The sequence below is a fragment of the Anthonomus grandis genome, chromosome 8, assembly GCF_022605725.1.
Source record: "Anthonomus grandis grandis chromosome 8, icAntGran1.3, whole genome shotgun sequence".
NCBI lineage: Eukaryota > Metazoa > Arthropoda > Insecta > Coleoptera > Curculionidae > Anthonomus > Anthonomus grandis.
The window spans coordinates 19,400,526-19,417,048 of record NC_065553.1 but is presented as its reverse complement, the minus strand read 5'-3'; the positions used below and the strand labels follow the sequence as shown (position 1 = coordinate 19,417,048).

At 31.8% G+C, this 16,523-nt stretch overlaps 1 protein-coding gene across 2 annotated transcripts in view; it reads right to left on the bottom strand.

The window, feature by feature from the left end:
* Positions 1 to 1,607: 1,607 nt before the first annotated feature.
* LOC126739990 (autophagy-related protein 13 homolog) overlaps positions 1,608 to 16,523 on the bottom strand; it is a 66,066-nt gene continuing 51,150 nt past the window's right edge. For both annotated transcript variants that reach the window (XM_050445834.1, XM_050445832.1), the window contains exon 5: positions 1,608 to 6,903. In XM_050445834.1, the coding sequence (XP_050301791.1) occupies positions 6,691 to 6,903 (213 nt within the window). In that variant the 3' untranslated portion in view covers positions 1,608 to 6,690. The remainder of the gene's footprint in view (positions 6,904 to 16,523) is intronic.

Genomic DNA, 16,523 nt, shown 5'->3' with positions numbered 1-16,523 from the left:
CTACTTGGTACACAAAGTCATATTGGTAATGGGTGTTTTTGGAGGTTTAAGACGAGATGAGTTGGTCAAAATGACCATTGATGATATTGAAGATAGAGGAACGGTCTTGGTTATAAAGGTACCAGAAACTAAAACTTCAACTTCAAAAAGTTTTACTATCATTGAAGAAGATTTAGGCGCTTTAAATTTAATAAAAAAGTACGCAGCATTAAGACCAGATTCTTTCTTACCTATAGAAAGAGTCGCTGTACAGTACAACCTGTTGGAAAAAATACCATAGAAAGCGTCCCAACATTGATCGCAAAATTTTTAAAACTGGATAATGCAGAAGCTTATACCGGCCACTATTTGCGTCGCACATCGTTAACTTTACTTGTTGAGGCAGGTGCTTGGTTTGAAATGCTAAAACAACATGGGAAATGGAAAAGCTCTTCAGTAGCTGAAGGATATATAGAAGAAAGTATTTTATCCAAAAATAAAGTAGCCAAAATGATTGCCAATTCAGTTAATTCCGTATCGACTATTGAAAATTCTTTAATGGACAATTTACAAACTATACAAAATAGCGTTAGTGCTACCACCTCTACCATCACAAAAAACACCGACCATTCTATAGTGGGATCAGCTACATTTTCCGGGACATTTCAAAATTGTAATTTTTATTTTGGAAATAAAGTTTAATTTTTAGTATTTAAAGAACATTATTTTTTGTATAAAATGGATGTTTATTCTTTATTATAAGAGAATATTGGATAAACAATAAAATTTCCGGGCATTATCATAATGCCCGCTTATAATGCCCTAGGTGTGATAGCAGGTATTATTGCTACCATAACATATTCCGTTTCTAAGGTATTATAAATCAATAATAGATAGGTAAAACATAAAAGTCTTTACGCACTAGTGTAAAATAAAGTAATTTGACGTTTTTAGGTACTAGTGTGTAAAGTAACTTGATACTTTTTTAATGTTTTCTTCGGTAGTAGAAAAATTTTGTTTTGTTACCCGTACGTATATTTCCCATTCATAAAAAAAAGGATTATTTGAGGAGCAGAGTTGCAAAACGCAATTTGTCAAAATTTTCACATTTTGAACTAAAGGTAGCGCAACATTATTGACCAAATTTCTATCATTTCACATCACTTTGGACGTTCAAATCGAATTTGATGATAACGATACGGAAGTTGTTAATTTCATTTGAGTTTGTTAAAAAATAAAAATACTGTTTAAAGAAAATAGTTCTTCATTTTTTGGTGGTAATTTTACCCAAAAAGTTTTTCCAAATGACAATCAAAAGGCATTTTGTCCACTATAGACATGCAAATAGCATTTTGTCCATGTTTTTCTAAAATACCAAAGTTACTTTTGCTTCTTCTATTCTGCCATTCTAGTATTTACTTATCCTAAATTTTCCTAATTTTTTGGTAAAAGTCCTAATTCGGTAAGTAAGACCGAGTCGTAGCACCAGTTTTTGATGTTTGCTGAAAATTTACTTTTTTAAGTCTGCTCCTCATTTTACCCACTTGTCACATAAATAACTATTTGATAAAAGCACGTGTTATTTATTAATAGATAGTGTTGTAGTATAAGCAATAAAACACCAATGATTTCAATAAACAGTGTATTTTTTATAAATTAAAATAAAAGCGATTTAGCCTATTTTTTTCACAATTTTTTTTTAAACAAACATCCATCTTCATAAAACTAAAAAATATAATAAATAGTTAAACAATGGTAATACTCCACGAACATTTTTTTCCTTAATACAAAATTAAAAAAAAAAAAAAGAATTACAAATTGAGCAAAACAAAAATAAGGTGATTATGATATGTTTCGATATACGAAAACCTTTACTCTCCTGATAATTCTAAAAAACGGGGTCGAATCAGGCACCTCATGCAAATCACATGCCGCGTACCAAGGTTATATTGAAAATAAATACCCGTGATTCGAGAATAATTATAAAATACGTATCTATACCCGTAAATAATGGAGTAAATATAGTAATCAGTGATACAGGATATTAAATTAGGCTTCCTTTAGGAGATACAGTGTTAAAATTTGAACACTCTGTAATTCCCTCTTAAGGGAAAATTGCCTGTCATGTACATTTTGAGTAATATAACCACGTATGAATGCAAATCGTATTAACTAATTCCATCTCTCTCGCTCGAACAATGTCATTTACAATTTAAATAAAGTAGGATATGGAAAGGTTGTTGCACACAAATCAACCTTTGAAACTATGCGCGCAATCACGGCCGTTTAAAGAATGTGGTAAACAAATTTAATTGTTTAATGAACGGATTCATGTGACTTCACGATGATGATGATGATGCCTGTTTCGTTTTATGCGAAGGTCAGTTAAATATTATCATTATTAAAATTACTGGATCCACCCCGCATTTATAAAATATATTACCATTTTCAAAAAACACATTAACGCAGCTTAAAACTTTTTTTTCATATATAATATTTAAGGTACAATACCTAACCACGCATAAATTAATTCTTCCAATACGCCCCACTTTTTCTCAAAGCCGTTTTGCGAATATTTTTTTTATTTCCAATTTACTAAGGGTATATTTTATTCTAAATATTTGGCCGAAAAATTTCCTAATTTACATTCGCAAAACCGCCCCTAAAATAACATCACAATTATCAAAAAATTACATGCTAATAAGCGCATTCGAACCGTAGTTTTATATTAAAGCTAACTAAGACATTCACTACAATATACTCTAACATACGAGGAAAAAGTGGGGCTAGTGAAAGAAAGTTGTACAGGGTTGACAACAACAAAAAAAAAGATAAGGAACATACAGCAAAGGTCTTATACAGGATGCTGATAGTTGTATTTTGCTAATAGGGAGACTTCTCAAAAATAATTTGTCTTTGAAGAATTATATAATAATGCTAGTCGTCTTAAAACCTTTTCGCATTCAGTCATATTTTCTGACTGAATACCCTGTTTACATATATAACCACACTGATTTTGTAGATAGGGGCTAGAATCCCAAAAAATGATTAGTTGTTGAAGGAATGAATATTTAAAAGAAAATAAAAAATTAAGTTTAAACCAAAGGAATCAAAAAATTAGTCCAGGAAAGTGTCTGGAACAAGTTTTTATTTGTATTTATAATCACTTCAAATGCCTGAAAGTAGTTTCCGATTCTTTAAGAACTAACAAGTGAGAATTGTACTGTTAAAATGGAAAAATAAGCCACTTCTCATAATTTAAATGGTAAGCACTTTCCTTAAACTGGCTTCATAATGAAACTACAGCAAAATACAGTTATTACAATACAATTTTAAATCCTTTGTATAAGAATATAAAAAAATTATTTTCATAAACCAGCTCTCTCTGTACACAACACGAACATTCACACGACTTATAGCGAAGCAAACATAACCCTGTACATAGAGTATAAATCTCATTTCTAGACTGGTAAATCTTCAAATACCAGGAAAACTTGTTGAAATTAATAATAATAAACTTTTTGGGCCTAGAACTAAGGACATTTAAAAATGTTAATTTCAGTTTTATTTGGCATCCGACATGAATTCTCCTTTAAAAAATAATTATATTTTTATTTTAACTTTTAGGCCCAAAAAGTGGCTATACCATACACTCTTATTAAAATTAAATATAGAATATATTATAAACAAAAAATTACACCTATAAGTTTTTCCTCCCCTAATTCAGTCTTAAACACAAGGTGTTCATATTTTTGGTTACCAAACGCTCATGTGTCTGTTAGTTATAAAAACACATTCAGAATCAGTGAAAAAACACCCTAGATACACCCTACATGTTAAAGTAGTTTATAGTAAGCGGTCCAAAACGTAGAAAACAGTCCAAAAAACGTACAAAATCTGCTATCCCTACAGTACAAATCCCAACAAGCAACCAAGAAACCACAAACACTCATGTCATTTTGGCACGGAAATAACCGACAATGCGGCCTACATGAACGCCAAAATTGTCAGTTTTAATCATATATAAGAACACGAACAATGTCGCAACCTCCTTTCAAAAATAACGATGTTGAATTATATTTCAGCAAAACCGTATTAAAATAAGATCAGATGAGATGTCGGGCATATTGTTTTGTAATTGATTCGTGAAAAAGTGGTAATAATAACTAATAATAGTTTCTTTCTGATTTTAACGGCGTCCATATTCTCGTCAAAACATTTTATTTTGAATTGTTTCGTTTTTTACGATAAACCGTGTAATGCTTATTTATACATCGATGTTTTTTTAATATGATACAAAATTCAGGGCAAAAAAGTAAATGGTGGCAAAAAAGTAAAATATTTACAATCGGAAAAAATGCAGGCTATAAAAAAAAATTCTTACAACTTTACCACCCGTAAGTCAAAATTTAACAGAAAGTGACTCATATTAAGAAAAAAATTCTTTTAGTTAGATTTGGAGACTTAACGACTCTGACTTATCCAGAAAATTGACAAATTATTATCTGTTGTTCAGGCAGTTCAAATAATATTTTATTTCATCCACTTTTTGTTTTGCAGAGTCAAAAGAACTGAAGAGTTCTAAGAAAAGGACTAAAAAAATTACTCCAAATGGAGTAATTCTTAAAAACCACTTGGAAAAGTTTTTGGTTCCCATAAGATGAAAAAAGTAACTATAAATAACTGAAAAAAGTATTTGACTCCCTGGGAAATGAAAAACTGACGTGGTAAATTTGTAAGAAGTTTGCTATTTCGTTAAATTTGGTACATTGTAGACACTTTCTTGAAAATTGGACTTTTAATTTCTCGAGACAAAATTTTCAATCGAATAAATACAAGGATATCAAATGTATCAAAAAATCATTATTTCTTCCAACTTGACCACTTAGACTTGGAGATTTAACGATTCTGACAAAAAATTTATAAAATATTGTCTCTTTTCCAGGTAGCTGCAGTAATATTCTATTTTATACACTTCGTTCTTATTCATTATAAGAAAATCAAAATATTGATTATGTAACCAAAACATCACTCCAAATGCCTAAAAAAAGTTGTCGGTTATTCTATGAAACAAAAGTACTAAAAATCAGCCGTCCAAAGCCTAATTTTTTTTTACATTTAACTATTCTTTTCAAAAAATCAGGTATTATTTGTTAATAATATCGAAGAAAAGTTTACTATGCATGAGAGAATCAGTACAAAATGAAATTGTAAAACTTGATCTTCCCAGATTTAACTTAAATGCAGTTAGCCACTTTTATTCTTTATACGCAGAAATGATTAAAGGAAATTTCGGTTCCCATGGGACATAAAAGCCTGATGTGATAATGTTGCAAGCAACAAAACTAATTTGAGTAGACACTTTTCTGAAGATTTAACTGCTGTTTTTTCGAGTACAAATTTAGAATTGAAAAAATACAGGGATACCTAATGTATCGGAAAAAACCCTCTTTTTCACAACTTTACTAGTAATTTAACATTTCTTGGATTAGTTAATTTAAAGAATATTTCCAACTGTTTATTATTTTTTCAGGTCACATTAAGAAAAATGATAATGGTATAGTGATCATTGTTTTATTTTGGTTTGTAGACTTAACAATACTGACTTCTCCATACAATTGACAAAATATCTTTTCCAGGCAGTAGAAAAATATTTTAATTTCTCCAATTTTTTACCCTTATTTCCCACGAGAACTAAAATATTGACCCATATACCGGTACGAATATGTCGGTTCAAAACAACAACAAAAATTACTCCAAATGCATGGAAAAAATTGCTGGTGATTACGTTAAACAAACAAAAAATTCAATGTCTGGAAAACGTTTTTGGTTCACAGAAGATAGAAAAATTTACTACAACTAAACTGGAAGAAGTTTTGGTTTCTGCGAAAACAATAAACTGACGTGGTAAAAAAGAAAAATTAAGGAAAAAACTATTTTTAATGACATCTTTACTACTATTGCCCCCCAGTGAAATAAAAATAAAAACCCAAATGCCTGGACAAAATTGTTAGTTCTCAGAGAAAAACCAAAAAAATTACTCTTACTTCTGAACCAAAACTTATGTCGTTGTAACATTAAACATTTATTTTAATAAATTTAATCTTATCTAGATATATTTTTTGGAAATTGCCGAACTCTCAACAAAAAACTTTTAATTTAAAAAACTCGTTTTTTTCTTACAACTTTACAAACCTAAAGTTCAAAATATAAAATTTTTCGGAATACATACGTTCATATTAACTATTTTCTTTGATTCGTCAGAGTTCCCGAATTTTGTCGCAATAATAAAAAACAACAACTTGTATAAACTTATTTACAACGGTGTTGAAAGATTATTTTCAACCTTTTTAGGAAAAAGTTAAAAGTTTGAATTCTAAATTATTTATTATTCATATTTTAATAGAAAACATTTTTGAGTTGTATTACTTTTGAAATAAGGGTGCAACATGTCTTGGTATTCTTTGCATGGTATTAACTGAAAATTCTAACGTTTCCTCGCATCGGCCAACGCCGATTACCACCGACCTAAAACGATCGTAATCACCCACAAAAAAAGCTCCAATCACATAGGGATTATAGTAATGTAAATGTAATATCTCCGCATACACGTAACCTACACGAATTTGGGCACATTGTAAAAATGCATGGAAACCAATTAAAACAAAACAAAAACGGAAATGACTAAAGCTCTTCTAACGTTCAGTTCTCTCAATTGTTATTCGGTGAATTCTGACAGAGAGTTTGCACGATACTGTCGAACTCGTTGAGGTCACTCTCGAAAGTTTCCAGTTGTTTTTGGAGGTCCGTCGCCTCGATGGGAGGCAACTCCTTGAAAGTTTCCAGCAAGGGAGCTTGCTGCCACTCCCTGAAAAACTGGGTGAGTTCGAGTTTCTCGCCTGCCGGTTTAGCAAACGGCGTTTTCTGTAACAAAGAGATTTTGATGTTGTTAATATTTTTGGTCAAAATCAATGTAAGGGTTAGTGGTTAAACAGGTTAGTTGGATTTCACGATTATTGAAAAGAAGTCAAAATATTGCTTGAAATTGTCGATGTTTCTTAGAACAATGCATTGTCATTGCAAGTATGAAAATTAAAAAAAAAAACTATAATTTCATACCCTGAGGATTATTTGAAATGATTTGAAAGTTTTAGCAGCTAAGGTTTAAAAATTATATTTTTGTAAAATACAAGTATATTGACTATATTTTGAATATTTTGGCGTGAATTATTATACTACCCTATTATAAAAGTCGCAGTTTAATTTATTCAAAAAGCTTTCAATATTATTTAGAGAAGTTTTTGGTTTCCAGGATAATATAAAAAAAATTACTATAAATGCTTGGAAGGAGTTTTTGATTCCTAGGCGAATTAAAAAATGAACTTCGAATGCCGGGAATATGTTACTGGTTCCCAGAAGAATTAAAAAAATATTCTACAAATGCCTGAAAGAAGTGAGTAAATACAGAATACGGCACTGGAATGTGACACATTTTAACAGGCCACTGCATCACGTATGGGGAAGTTCTGTTTATGATGACTGATGTGTTTGTTATTGTTTGCAGATTGTGCATTAATTATCTCCCCAAGATCCACCTAACAGACTAGCATTTTGCAAGGAATTTGTAAGCTTGTTGGGCAAAAAAGCAGATGTTATGAATAATTTAATTATGACGGATGAAGCTCATTTTAATTTATCGGGTTTTGATAATCAACAAAACTTTCGATATTGGTAGGCACAACCATGCAGTTGAATGAAAAATCTTTAGCATTGCAATCTTTGGAATTATTGGAACATATATTTTTTTAAAGACAACAATGAAACTGTAACCGTTACCACAGATGTAAATAGCACGCTGCGGAGCTATTTACATCTGTGCCCTTACCTCATGCTGATATTTTCAAATGCTACAAATCTTTCTTAATGTTACGAAGATTTACAATTTGACAGATCTTTAATCACGAAACATAGTTTCAACAGAATGGGGCAACTAGTCATACCTCCAGAATAGTTATGCACTTAAGGAATAAGTTTCCTGGAAGATTAATTTCCCGAAATGAAGTCCTTGCTTGGCCAGCACGTTCTCGTAACTTAAAGGCTTCAGATTGTTACTTATGGGCATTTTTAGAATCTAAAGTGTACCTAAACAAGCCCCGCATAGTCGATGATCTAAAGAACAACATAACTGAGGAGATAAGAATTGATGGAAGACTTTGAGACACAGTTATGATCCACGTCCGAGAAAATATTTAAAGATTTATAGTGTTTAAAATGGACATTTACCATCTGTAATTTTTAAAAAACAATAAACTATTAAAAACTGCATTAAATAAGTATTATTTTTCAGATTTTTACTTCTTTTTACAACAAAATGTCGAATCACTACAGTGTAGCGAAAAACGTTACATTCCACTGCCGTACCCTGTATTTTACCGGACAGGAAAACAAAAATATAAAAGCTTTGAAATTCATATCACCTGATAAAGGAAAAAAGTTGTTATTTTACTGTTTCTACTGTTTTTGTTATTTAAAGATTTTTGCTGTAAAAAGGAACTCAAGAAGAGAAAAAGAAAGTTTCCAAAATTGTTCTAATAATTTATTCAAAAATCTACATATCCTATGAGTATTTTTTTTTAGATCGGCGAGCGGACTTATATATCAAAAAGACCAAATTTATTGAAGAAAACCACCTATTTTTAAATTATATGCGTAGTATTTTATACTCGTTTAGATTTGGGATTCAGCATGTCGCGTCGTTTTTTGTCGAAAATCTTTTTAATTTTTTTTATTGTATACCGACAGCCCTATTCATGCGCCGAGGGTTGTTTGTGTTAGTATTTCTGGGCGGTGCCTTTTGGAGATGTTTCGGTCGCGCGACTAGGGAACGGCAGAAAGTAAAACTCAGCCATCGAGGGTACTACTTTAAAAAATTATTGAATCGTATTTAATTTGTGTTGAAGTGGTTTTTTTTTTAGATTTTCTACAGGTTAGTAAATTTAAAACTTATTAGTTTGTTTGTTTTTTTTTTTATAGGCAATGTGTAAATATATTTTTATTAATGTTTATAAATTTAATACTTTGCGTGAATAGGAGGAAATAACTTATGCATGTATTTATCTAAAATTGTTTCATGCTGAAGAGAAAATTAATATTTAAAGTGATCACCTGAGATAATTTATTTACTGAATTTTAGGTATATTTTCGAAATTAGTTTTTTTTTAATTATTTGTGTGTTTCAAAAGTAAGCTAGAGCCTTGTTGAATCTAACTAACATTTCGACCCTGACTGGGTGAATATTCAGACGTAAATTATACCACAGATAAATAAATATAGGTTTCGCGAATTTGTCCATTTATCTGTGATAATACCTAGAATATTGACTCAACTATTCAACTCATAGCTGGGTAGCCTCCCGTATGGGACCTCAGTACCTTCTAGTGATGGCTGGATAACTAACCCAACTCTCTTCAGTTTTAAATGGATAGTATGTATGAGGAATTAGAAAGGAACAGTAAATAAATTATCTTTATTTTTTTGTTTTAACCGAAGGAAGAACTTATTACTCAGCATGATTCGATTTTTAGGGAATTGAGATCGAGGGTTTCTCTGCCGTGCTCTTTCCCCTCGTGAATTCCAGGCTGAGTACGGCATTATTTTTTTACATAAATAAACTAAGTAGGTGTATTATCAAGACTGCATTTTCTTTAATACCATCCTAATAATTCAAGTTTCCCTAATTTTGTCTTGTCAAGCGCATCCGAGGTAAGTAAAAGAGAGAGTGATTCTATTACAAAACACAACGTAGGGAGGGTATTGGTTTCTTATTTATTTATTTTTTTCTCGTTCGATCTTTTTCTTATTTATTAAAAAAAAAAAACTTATCTCATCCATTCTTTATGGACGAACCTGGGTTTGTTATACTACATTATGATAATCTCAAAATCAGCAACAGATCTAGGGATCAACGAAGACCTAGTAGATAGTCAGTAAATATAAATACTTAGGAACAATGGTCAATGAAGGTAATGAGGAAATTAATTCATGTGTTTATTGGTCTGTGGAAACCAATTTCGTTGTCGTGACGTGTTCGATTTTAATAATTTGAAGGACCACTACTTTAAACACTAATTTATTAAAGTAGAAATGTAAATCAGTTACATATGTATTATTTAAACTAATTATTACAACTTATAAGAAAAACGTAAAACAAACGATTATAATTCATGCCATTGTTGCGTAACGTGAAGAGACGCTACTTTCGCGTCGGCGTGTTAAAGAGAAGTCTGGTCCCTTCCTTTCTTGCACGGAGCCGTCGATATAAGCTGCCCAGGTATACGCGGTTGCCAAGAGCTGCATAATGTTTTCGATAATCATATAGGCCTCAACATGCCGCCCGCCTTGAAAAGTCTGCTTTTCAAAACAAAAAGTCTTCATATTTACTATTCAATCGGCAATAAGCATACTTTGTTTATTGCACGTTTGGAAACCGTACCGTTAGGCAAACGCACCGATACTACCCGCACAATGTTATCAGCACCTTTATGTATGTCAACAATTCGAGCCATTGTCCATTTTAATGGCGGCCAATTGTCGTCCATTAGTACCACTAACGCACCAACTTTCAAGGAATTGTCTTGATCCGTCTTCCACTTGGATCGTGTTTGTAATTGACAAAGATAGTCCCTAGACCACCGCACCCAGAACTGCTGGTAAAGCTGCTGCATATGCTGGTAACGGGACAGTCTGGTCATCTGAAGATCGGTTATATTTTCTTCTGGTAGACTGGCTAGTGAGTCGCCAATTAAAAAATGCGAGGGAGTTAAGGGTTGGAAATCATTTGGATCTGTTGATATAGGCGTTAAAGGACGTGAGTTTAGGCAGGCCTCTATTTGTACCAGTACCGTATACATTTCTTCATACGTCAAAGAAGCGTCGCCAATAACTCGCTTTAAATGAAATTTGACTGATTTAACTGCGGCTTCCCAAAGTCCGCCCATATGTGCTGACCGCGCAGGAATAAAATGCCACTTTATTTTATCCCCTGACAAAAAACGTGATACCGTTTCATTATGTTTGCAATCATTTAACGTATTATATAACTCTAAGAATTGATTGTTTGCTCCTATAAAATTTAACCCATTGTCAGAAAAAATGTCACTCGGTTTTCCGCGGCGTGAACATAACCTTTTTAAACAATTTAAAAAACTTGGCGTCGTCAAATCTCTAGCTAATTCAATATGAATTGCTTTGGTAGAGAAACACACAAATATACATAAATATGTTTTTACAATTTTACTCCTTCTCAATGTGCCTTCTTTTACATAAATAGGTCCCGCATAATCGACACCGCAATTCGAAAACGGTTTACTGGGATTTACTCTTGCACTTGGTAAATCTCCCATTAGAAATTTACACGGTTTAGGATTATTTCTGTAGCATTTTAGGCATGATTTGACGATTCTTTTAACGGCATTTTTACCGTTAATAGGCCAGTAAGTCAACCTAAGTATGGAAAGCAAATTCTGAGTCCCTGCGTGTAAATACTTTGTGTGTTGGTCTAAAATGATTAGATCGGTAAGTTTGTGTTTGTAAGGCAAAATTATGGGGTGTCTTTGATTGAAAGTTATTTCAGATTTACTTAATCTACCACCTACTCTTACGATTTTATGTTGATCAAGAAAAGGTCGCAAACTTAAAATTTTACTATTTTTATTCAGAGTTTTACCAATGTTCAGTCTTGATATTTCTTCCGGGAATGATTCACTTTGAGCTAATTTGATTAGTTTTTGTTGAGATTCGGTAAGTTCGGTTACTGTTAACTCAATAGATGATTGAGTTACTTTGTTTAATACTCGATCTTTGAATCTTAGTATATAAGCAAATACTCGTAGCAACTTAATGAAACTGGAAAATCTTTCAAAAATATCGATATCGATTTTAACCGTATTTGTTTCTCGAGCTAATAACAATGTTAACTTTAAATCCGGTAATTCATCTGAATTGTCCAAATAAGGAATTTCGATAACATTATTGTTTTTAAGAAATTCTGGCCCGTTAAACCAGATGTAATTTTTTGAAAGTTCCTTAGGATTAAGTCCTCGCGATATGATATCTGCAGCATTGTCTTTGCTTCTTACATGTCTCCACCTTTCGACGTCAGAAATCTGTGTAATTCTTGCTACTCTATTTGCTACGAACGTTTTAAGATGACATGGTTCAATTCTTAACCATGAAAGTACAATTGTTGAGTCGCTAAAGTAAGTTATTTTGGAAATGTTCATGTCTAAAATATTTTGCAATTTGTGAATTAATTCCGCTAGTAGATGTGCTGCTAATAGTTCAAGACGAGGTAATGATTGTTTTTTGAGAGGTGCTACACGAGATTTTGCTGTTAAAAGTCTAATTTGGTTTTTATTATTATTCATTGATCCTACATATACACACGCACCGTATGCTTTTTCTGAGCTGTCACAGAATCCGTACAATTCTAGATTTTTTATACCTGTTAATAACACTTGTCTAGGAATTCTTATTTTGTTAAGATAATCGATTTGTAGGATAAATTCCAACCAAGCTGTTTTTAAGTCATTCGGTATATCTTCGTCCCAATCAATCTTTAAATGCCAAAGTTGCTGCATAATTAGTTTAGCTTTAATGATTGACGGACCTATTAACCCAAGGGGGTCGAAAATCTGCGCAATGGTTGATAAAATATTACGTTTAGTGATTTTATTTTCATTCGTGTAAGGTGTAACCGCATATTTTAAAACATCCTCATTAGGATCCCACTTGATTCCCAAGGTTTTTAGTTCCTTTTGGTCATGAAACAAAACCAAATTTTCGTCTTGACTATTACTATTATTTACAATGTAATTCAATATATTTTTATTATTAGAGGACCATTTTCTTAAATCAAAATTTGCGCTAGATAGAATTTCAGATATTTCGTGATAAACTTCTATTGCTTCTTGTTCCGTGTCTAAACTTAAAAATAAATCATCCATGTAGAAAGATTTACGTATAATTTCTGAAGTACGAGGATACTTGTCTTTATATTGTAATGATAGTTCAAGTAAACAACGCGTTGCTTGAAAGGGTGCACTCGAGGTGCCGTATGTGACAGTGTTTAGTTCAAATACTTTAATTTTTTCTTTGGAATCCTTACGCCATAAAATTTGTTGATAACTACGCTCAGTTGAATCAATTTGAACACATCTGTACATCATTTTAATGTCAGCGCTTAAAACATGTTTTCTAAGGCGTAATCTTAAAAGTATAGAAAAAAGATCTTCTTGTATTGTAGGCCCTGCTAATATGATGTCATTTAATGAGATATTCGTATTTGTTTTCGCACTGGCGTCAAAAACAACGCGACATTTTGTCGTCAGCGATGAATCCCTAAGAACCGCCGTATGTGGTAAAAAATATGAACGATTATCAATTGAATTATCTGTGTCTAATGTGCCCTTTAGTGTCATATGCCCTAACGATTCATAATTTTCCATAAACTCAATATATTGGTTTCTTAGTGTTTCGTTTCTATTTAATCTTTTTTCTAAGCTATTAAATCTTTTTAACGCTGTAATTTTCGAGTTTCCCAACCTATCTTTATCTTCTTCTAAAAAGGGATATTTTACTATAAATGAACCGTCTTTATTTTGTTTCGTGGTATTTTTAAAATATTCTTCGCAGAACTGTTCGTTTTTTGATAATATATTTTTTGCTTCTAGCTCTTCAATTTTCCAAAATTTAAGTAAAGAGTCTTGTAATTGTTTATTTGAAATCTTTGTAGCTACATTACACACTTGCCTTTGGTACATATCAGTATTTAAATTTAAATTCCCCGTTAATATCCATCCTAAAACCGTTTCTTTTAAAATTGGCATGTTTTTACCTAATTTTATAATACCCTCTTGTAGCAAATCAAAATAAATACCTGCTCCTAATAACAAGTCTATTTGTTTTGGTGTATTGAATTGCTCATCAGCTAAATCAAGATGTCTCGGGTATTGTATTTCCGATTTTTCAAATTTAAATATCGGTAATTTTTCAGTTATTTGCGGCAAGACTAAGAATTGTACATCCATTTCAAAGCTATTAAATCGTGACTTAATTGTTGTTTTTGTTCTACTAGTAATTTTAGTTTCTATTTGGTTAATTCCCGATAAAGGAATATCAATTCGTTCGCTTTTTAAATTTAATTCATTAAATAAAGATTGACTCATCAAATTACACTGCGATCCTGAGTCTAATAGCGCGTTACATTTTATCCATTTATTTTGACTATCTTGAATCAAAACACATGAAGTCGAAAGCAGTACTTGATTTGTACTTAAAGTGGTGTACGTAAACATTCTTTGATTATTATCATTTAGTTCGTGTGGGTTTTCAACGTTCACTTTTGTATTTGAAACTTCACGATTATTTTTTATTTCCGGTTCCAATAAACCCTGACCTCGCGGCGCTTTATTATGCTGAATTTGTCTAAAATTTGGATTTGAATTCTGTGCAAAAACGCAAGGTGTTTGATTGTGATTATTTGAGAAGTTACCGTGTTGCTGAGGATACGTTTGAGCGAGCAAAGTCATATTTTTATTTTGGATCTGATTTTCATTAGTATGCAAAGAAGTATTATGCTTACGATTGCATATTTTGCATCCTCTTGATAAACAATTTACCTTTAAATGTCCTGGCCTTAAACAGTTACTACAGAGTTTATTTTTATTTATCTCAGCATATTTTTCTGAGATTGGAAGATTTTTGAAAATTGGACATGTAAAAATAGGATGATTTTGTTTACAAATGAAACAAGAAAAATGTTGACCAAATTTGCCGGAGTATTGATTTGTTTGATTAAATTTTGAAGCCGAGTTATTATTGTCGTTCGAGTAATTGTTGTCTTGAAATTGGGTATTAGGACAAGAAACTAGTCTGTTACCCTTTTGTAAATATTTTTGTGCAACTTTATGTTGAGAATTTTGATTGTACGAATTTTTATTTTGCGTATTAAATGATTTTTGAGTGTCTGTTACTTGAACAGCTTCTAGCGTGAAACATTTTTTGGTTAAAAATTCTTTTAATTGTTCTAAAGTTGGTAGTTGTTCGGTCTGTTTGTTTTCCCACTCTCGCTTAGTACGATCGTCTAATTTTTGCACTATGATTGGAATTAGAAGAACGTCCCACTGTCTCACAGGAAGTTTCAATTTTTCCAACGCGGCTAAATGTTGGTGTAATGTATCCAACAATTTTCGTAGATGAAAGGATGATTCTTTTTGTACGTTTGGGAGGTCAAATAGTATTTTATTTACGTGCGTGTTGATTATTGCTCTACGATTTTCATATCGCTTCATCAATAATTCAAAGGCGATAGTATAATTATCTGAGGTTAGCTCAATTGAATCGATTAACTTTTTCGCGTCGTCTTTACAGCATGATTTTAAAATTAACAATTTGTCGATGTCACTAATATCCTGCTTGTTACCTACGATCGAAGAGAAAACGTCTTTAAAGCTATACCACGACTCATAATTACCGTGAAAAGAAGGAAGAGCAAAATCCGGAATCTTACTATTGGCAACAACGCGAACGCCTGCTTGTGACGATGAAGCCGCTGCCGCTGCCTCCGTCGCCAAATAACGCGGATCGGATGCTAATTTTTGCTGTGTAAGCGCAGTTTGAGCTAAAGAAATAAGTTTTTTGGCTTGGGAAATTTGATTGTAAAAACATGATTCTGTATCTAAGCGATAATCTATTTCTGTTGAATCTAGAAACTCTAGGCGTGTTTGAGTTTTGTCAAATTCAGAGAAATCCTCTTCGACACTTTTTAGCCGACATTCGATTTGAAATTCATCTAAATTTAGAATGTCTTTTTCGCGTTCCTGATATAAAAATTCCACGAATCTGTTTAATCTATCCGTGATAACTTTTCTTGCGTGTTTTAATTCTAATATTTCAATTTCATTAGGATCAACATCCTCTGATGACTGTTTTGTTTTTCTACGAGACATGTTTTCTTAACTTTTTTTTTTAAATTTATTTACGAGAAAACGAGCTGTTTTTTGTCTAGATTTCGATAATAAAATGGCACTCACAATCGATTAAACGATTAAATAATTTTATGTTCAATAAACGAGTTAAAGACGATACAACTTGTAAATTATAAACTAAACGATAAACGATGTACGATTTTTTCGTGATTGTTATTTAAATATTTATTTATTTCGATATATAAATAAATATCCATATACGTTAATACGAGTTACGATAAATACGATACAGTCTTAAAGTAAGTATATATACGAGATAATAATATAATAGAAGCTTGCTTTCTCTAATAGGATAGAACAATTTAGGAATTAGGTTAAATGCATTAAATTAAGAACGAGCTCACCCAATTGTCTTCGTGTGTAGATCCATCCATACCATATTATTCCATAGGCGATATCATCCGATTCGAAGTGACCATGTTTATTGGTCTGTGGAAACCAATTTCGTTGTCGTGACGTGTTCGATTTTAATAATTTGAAGGACCACTACTTTAAACA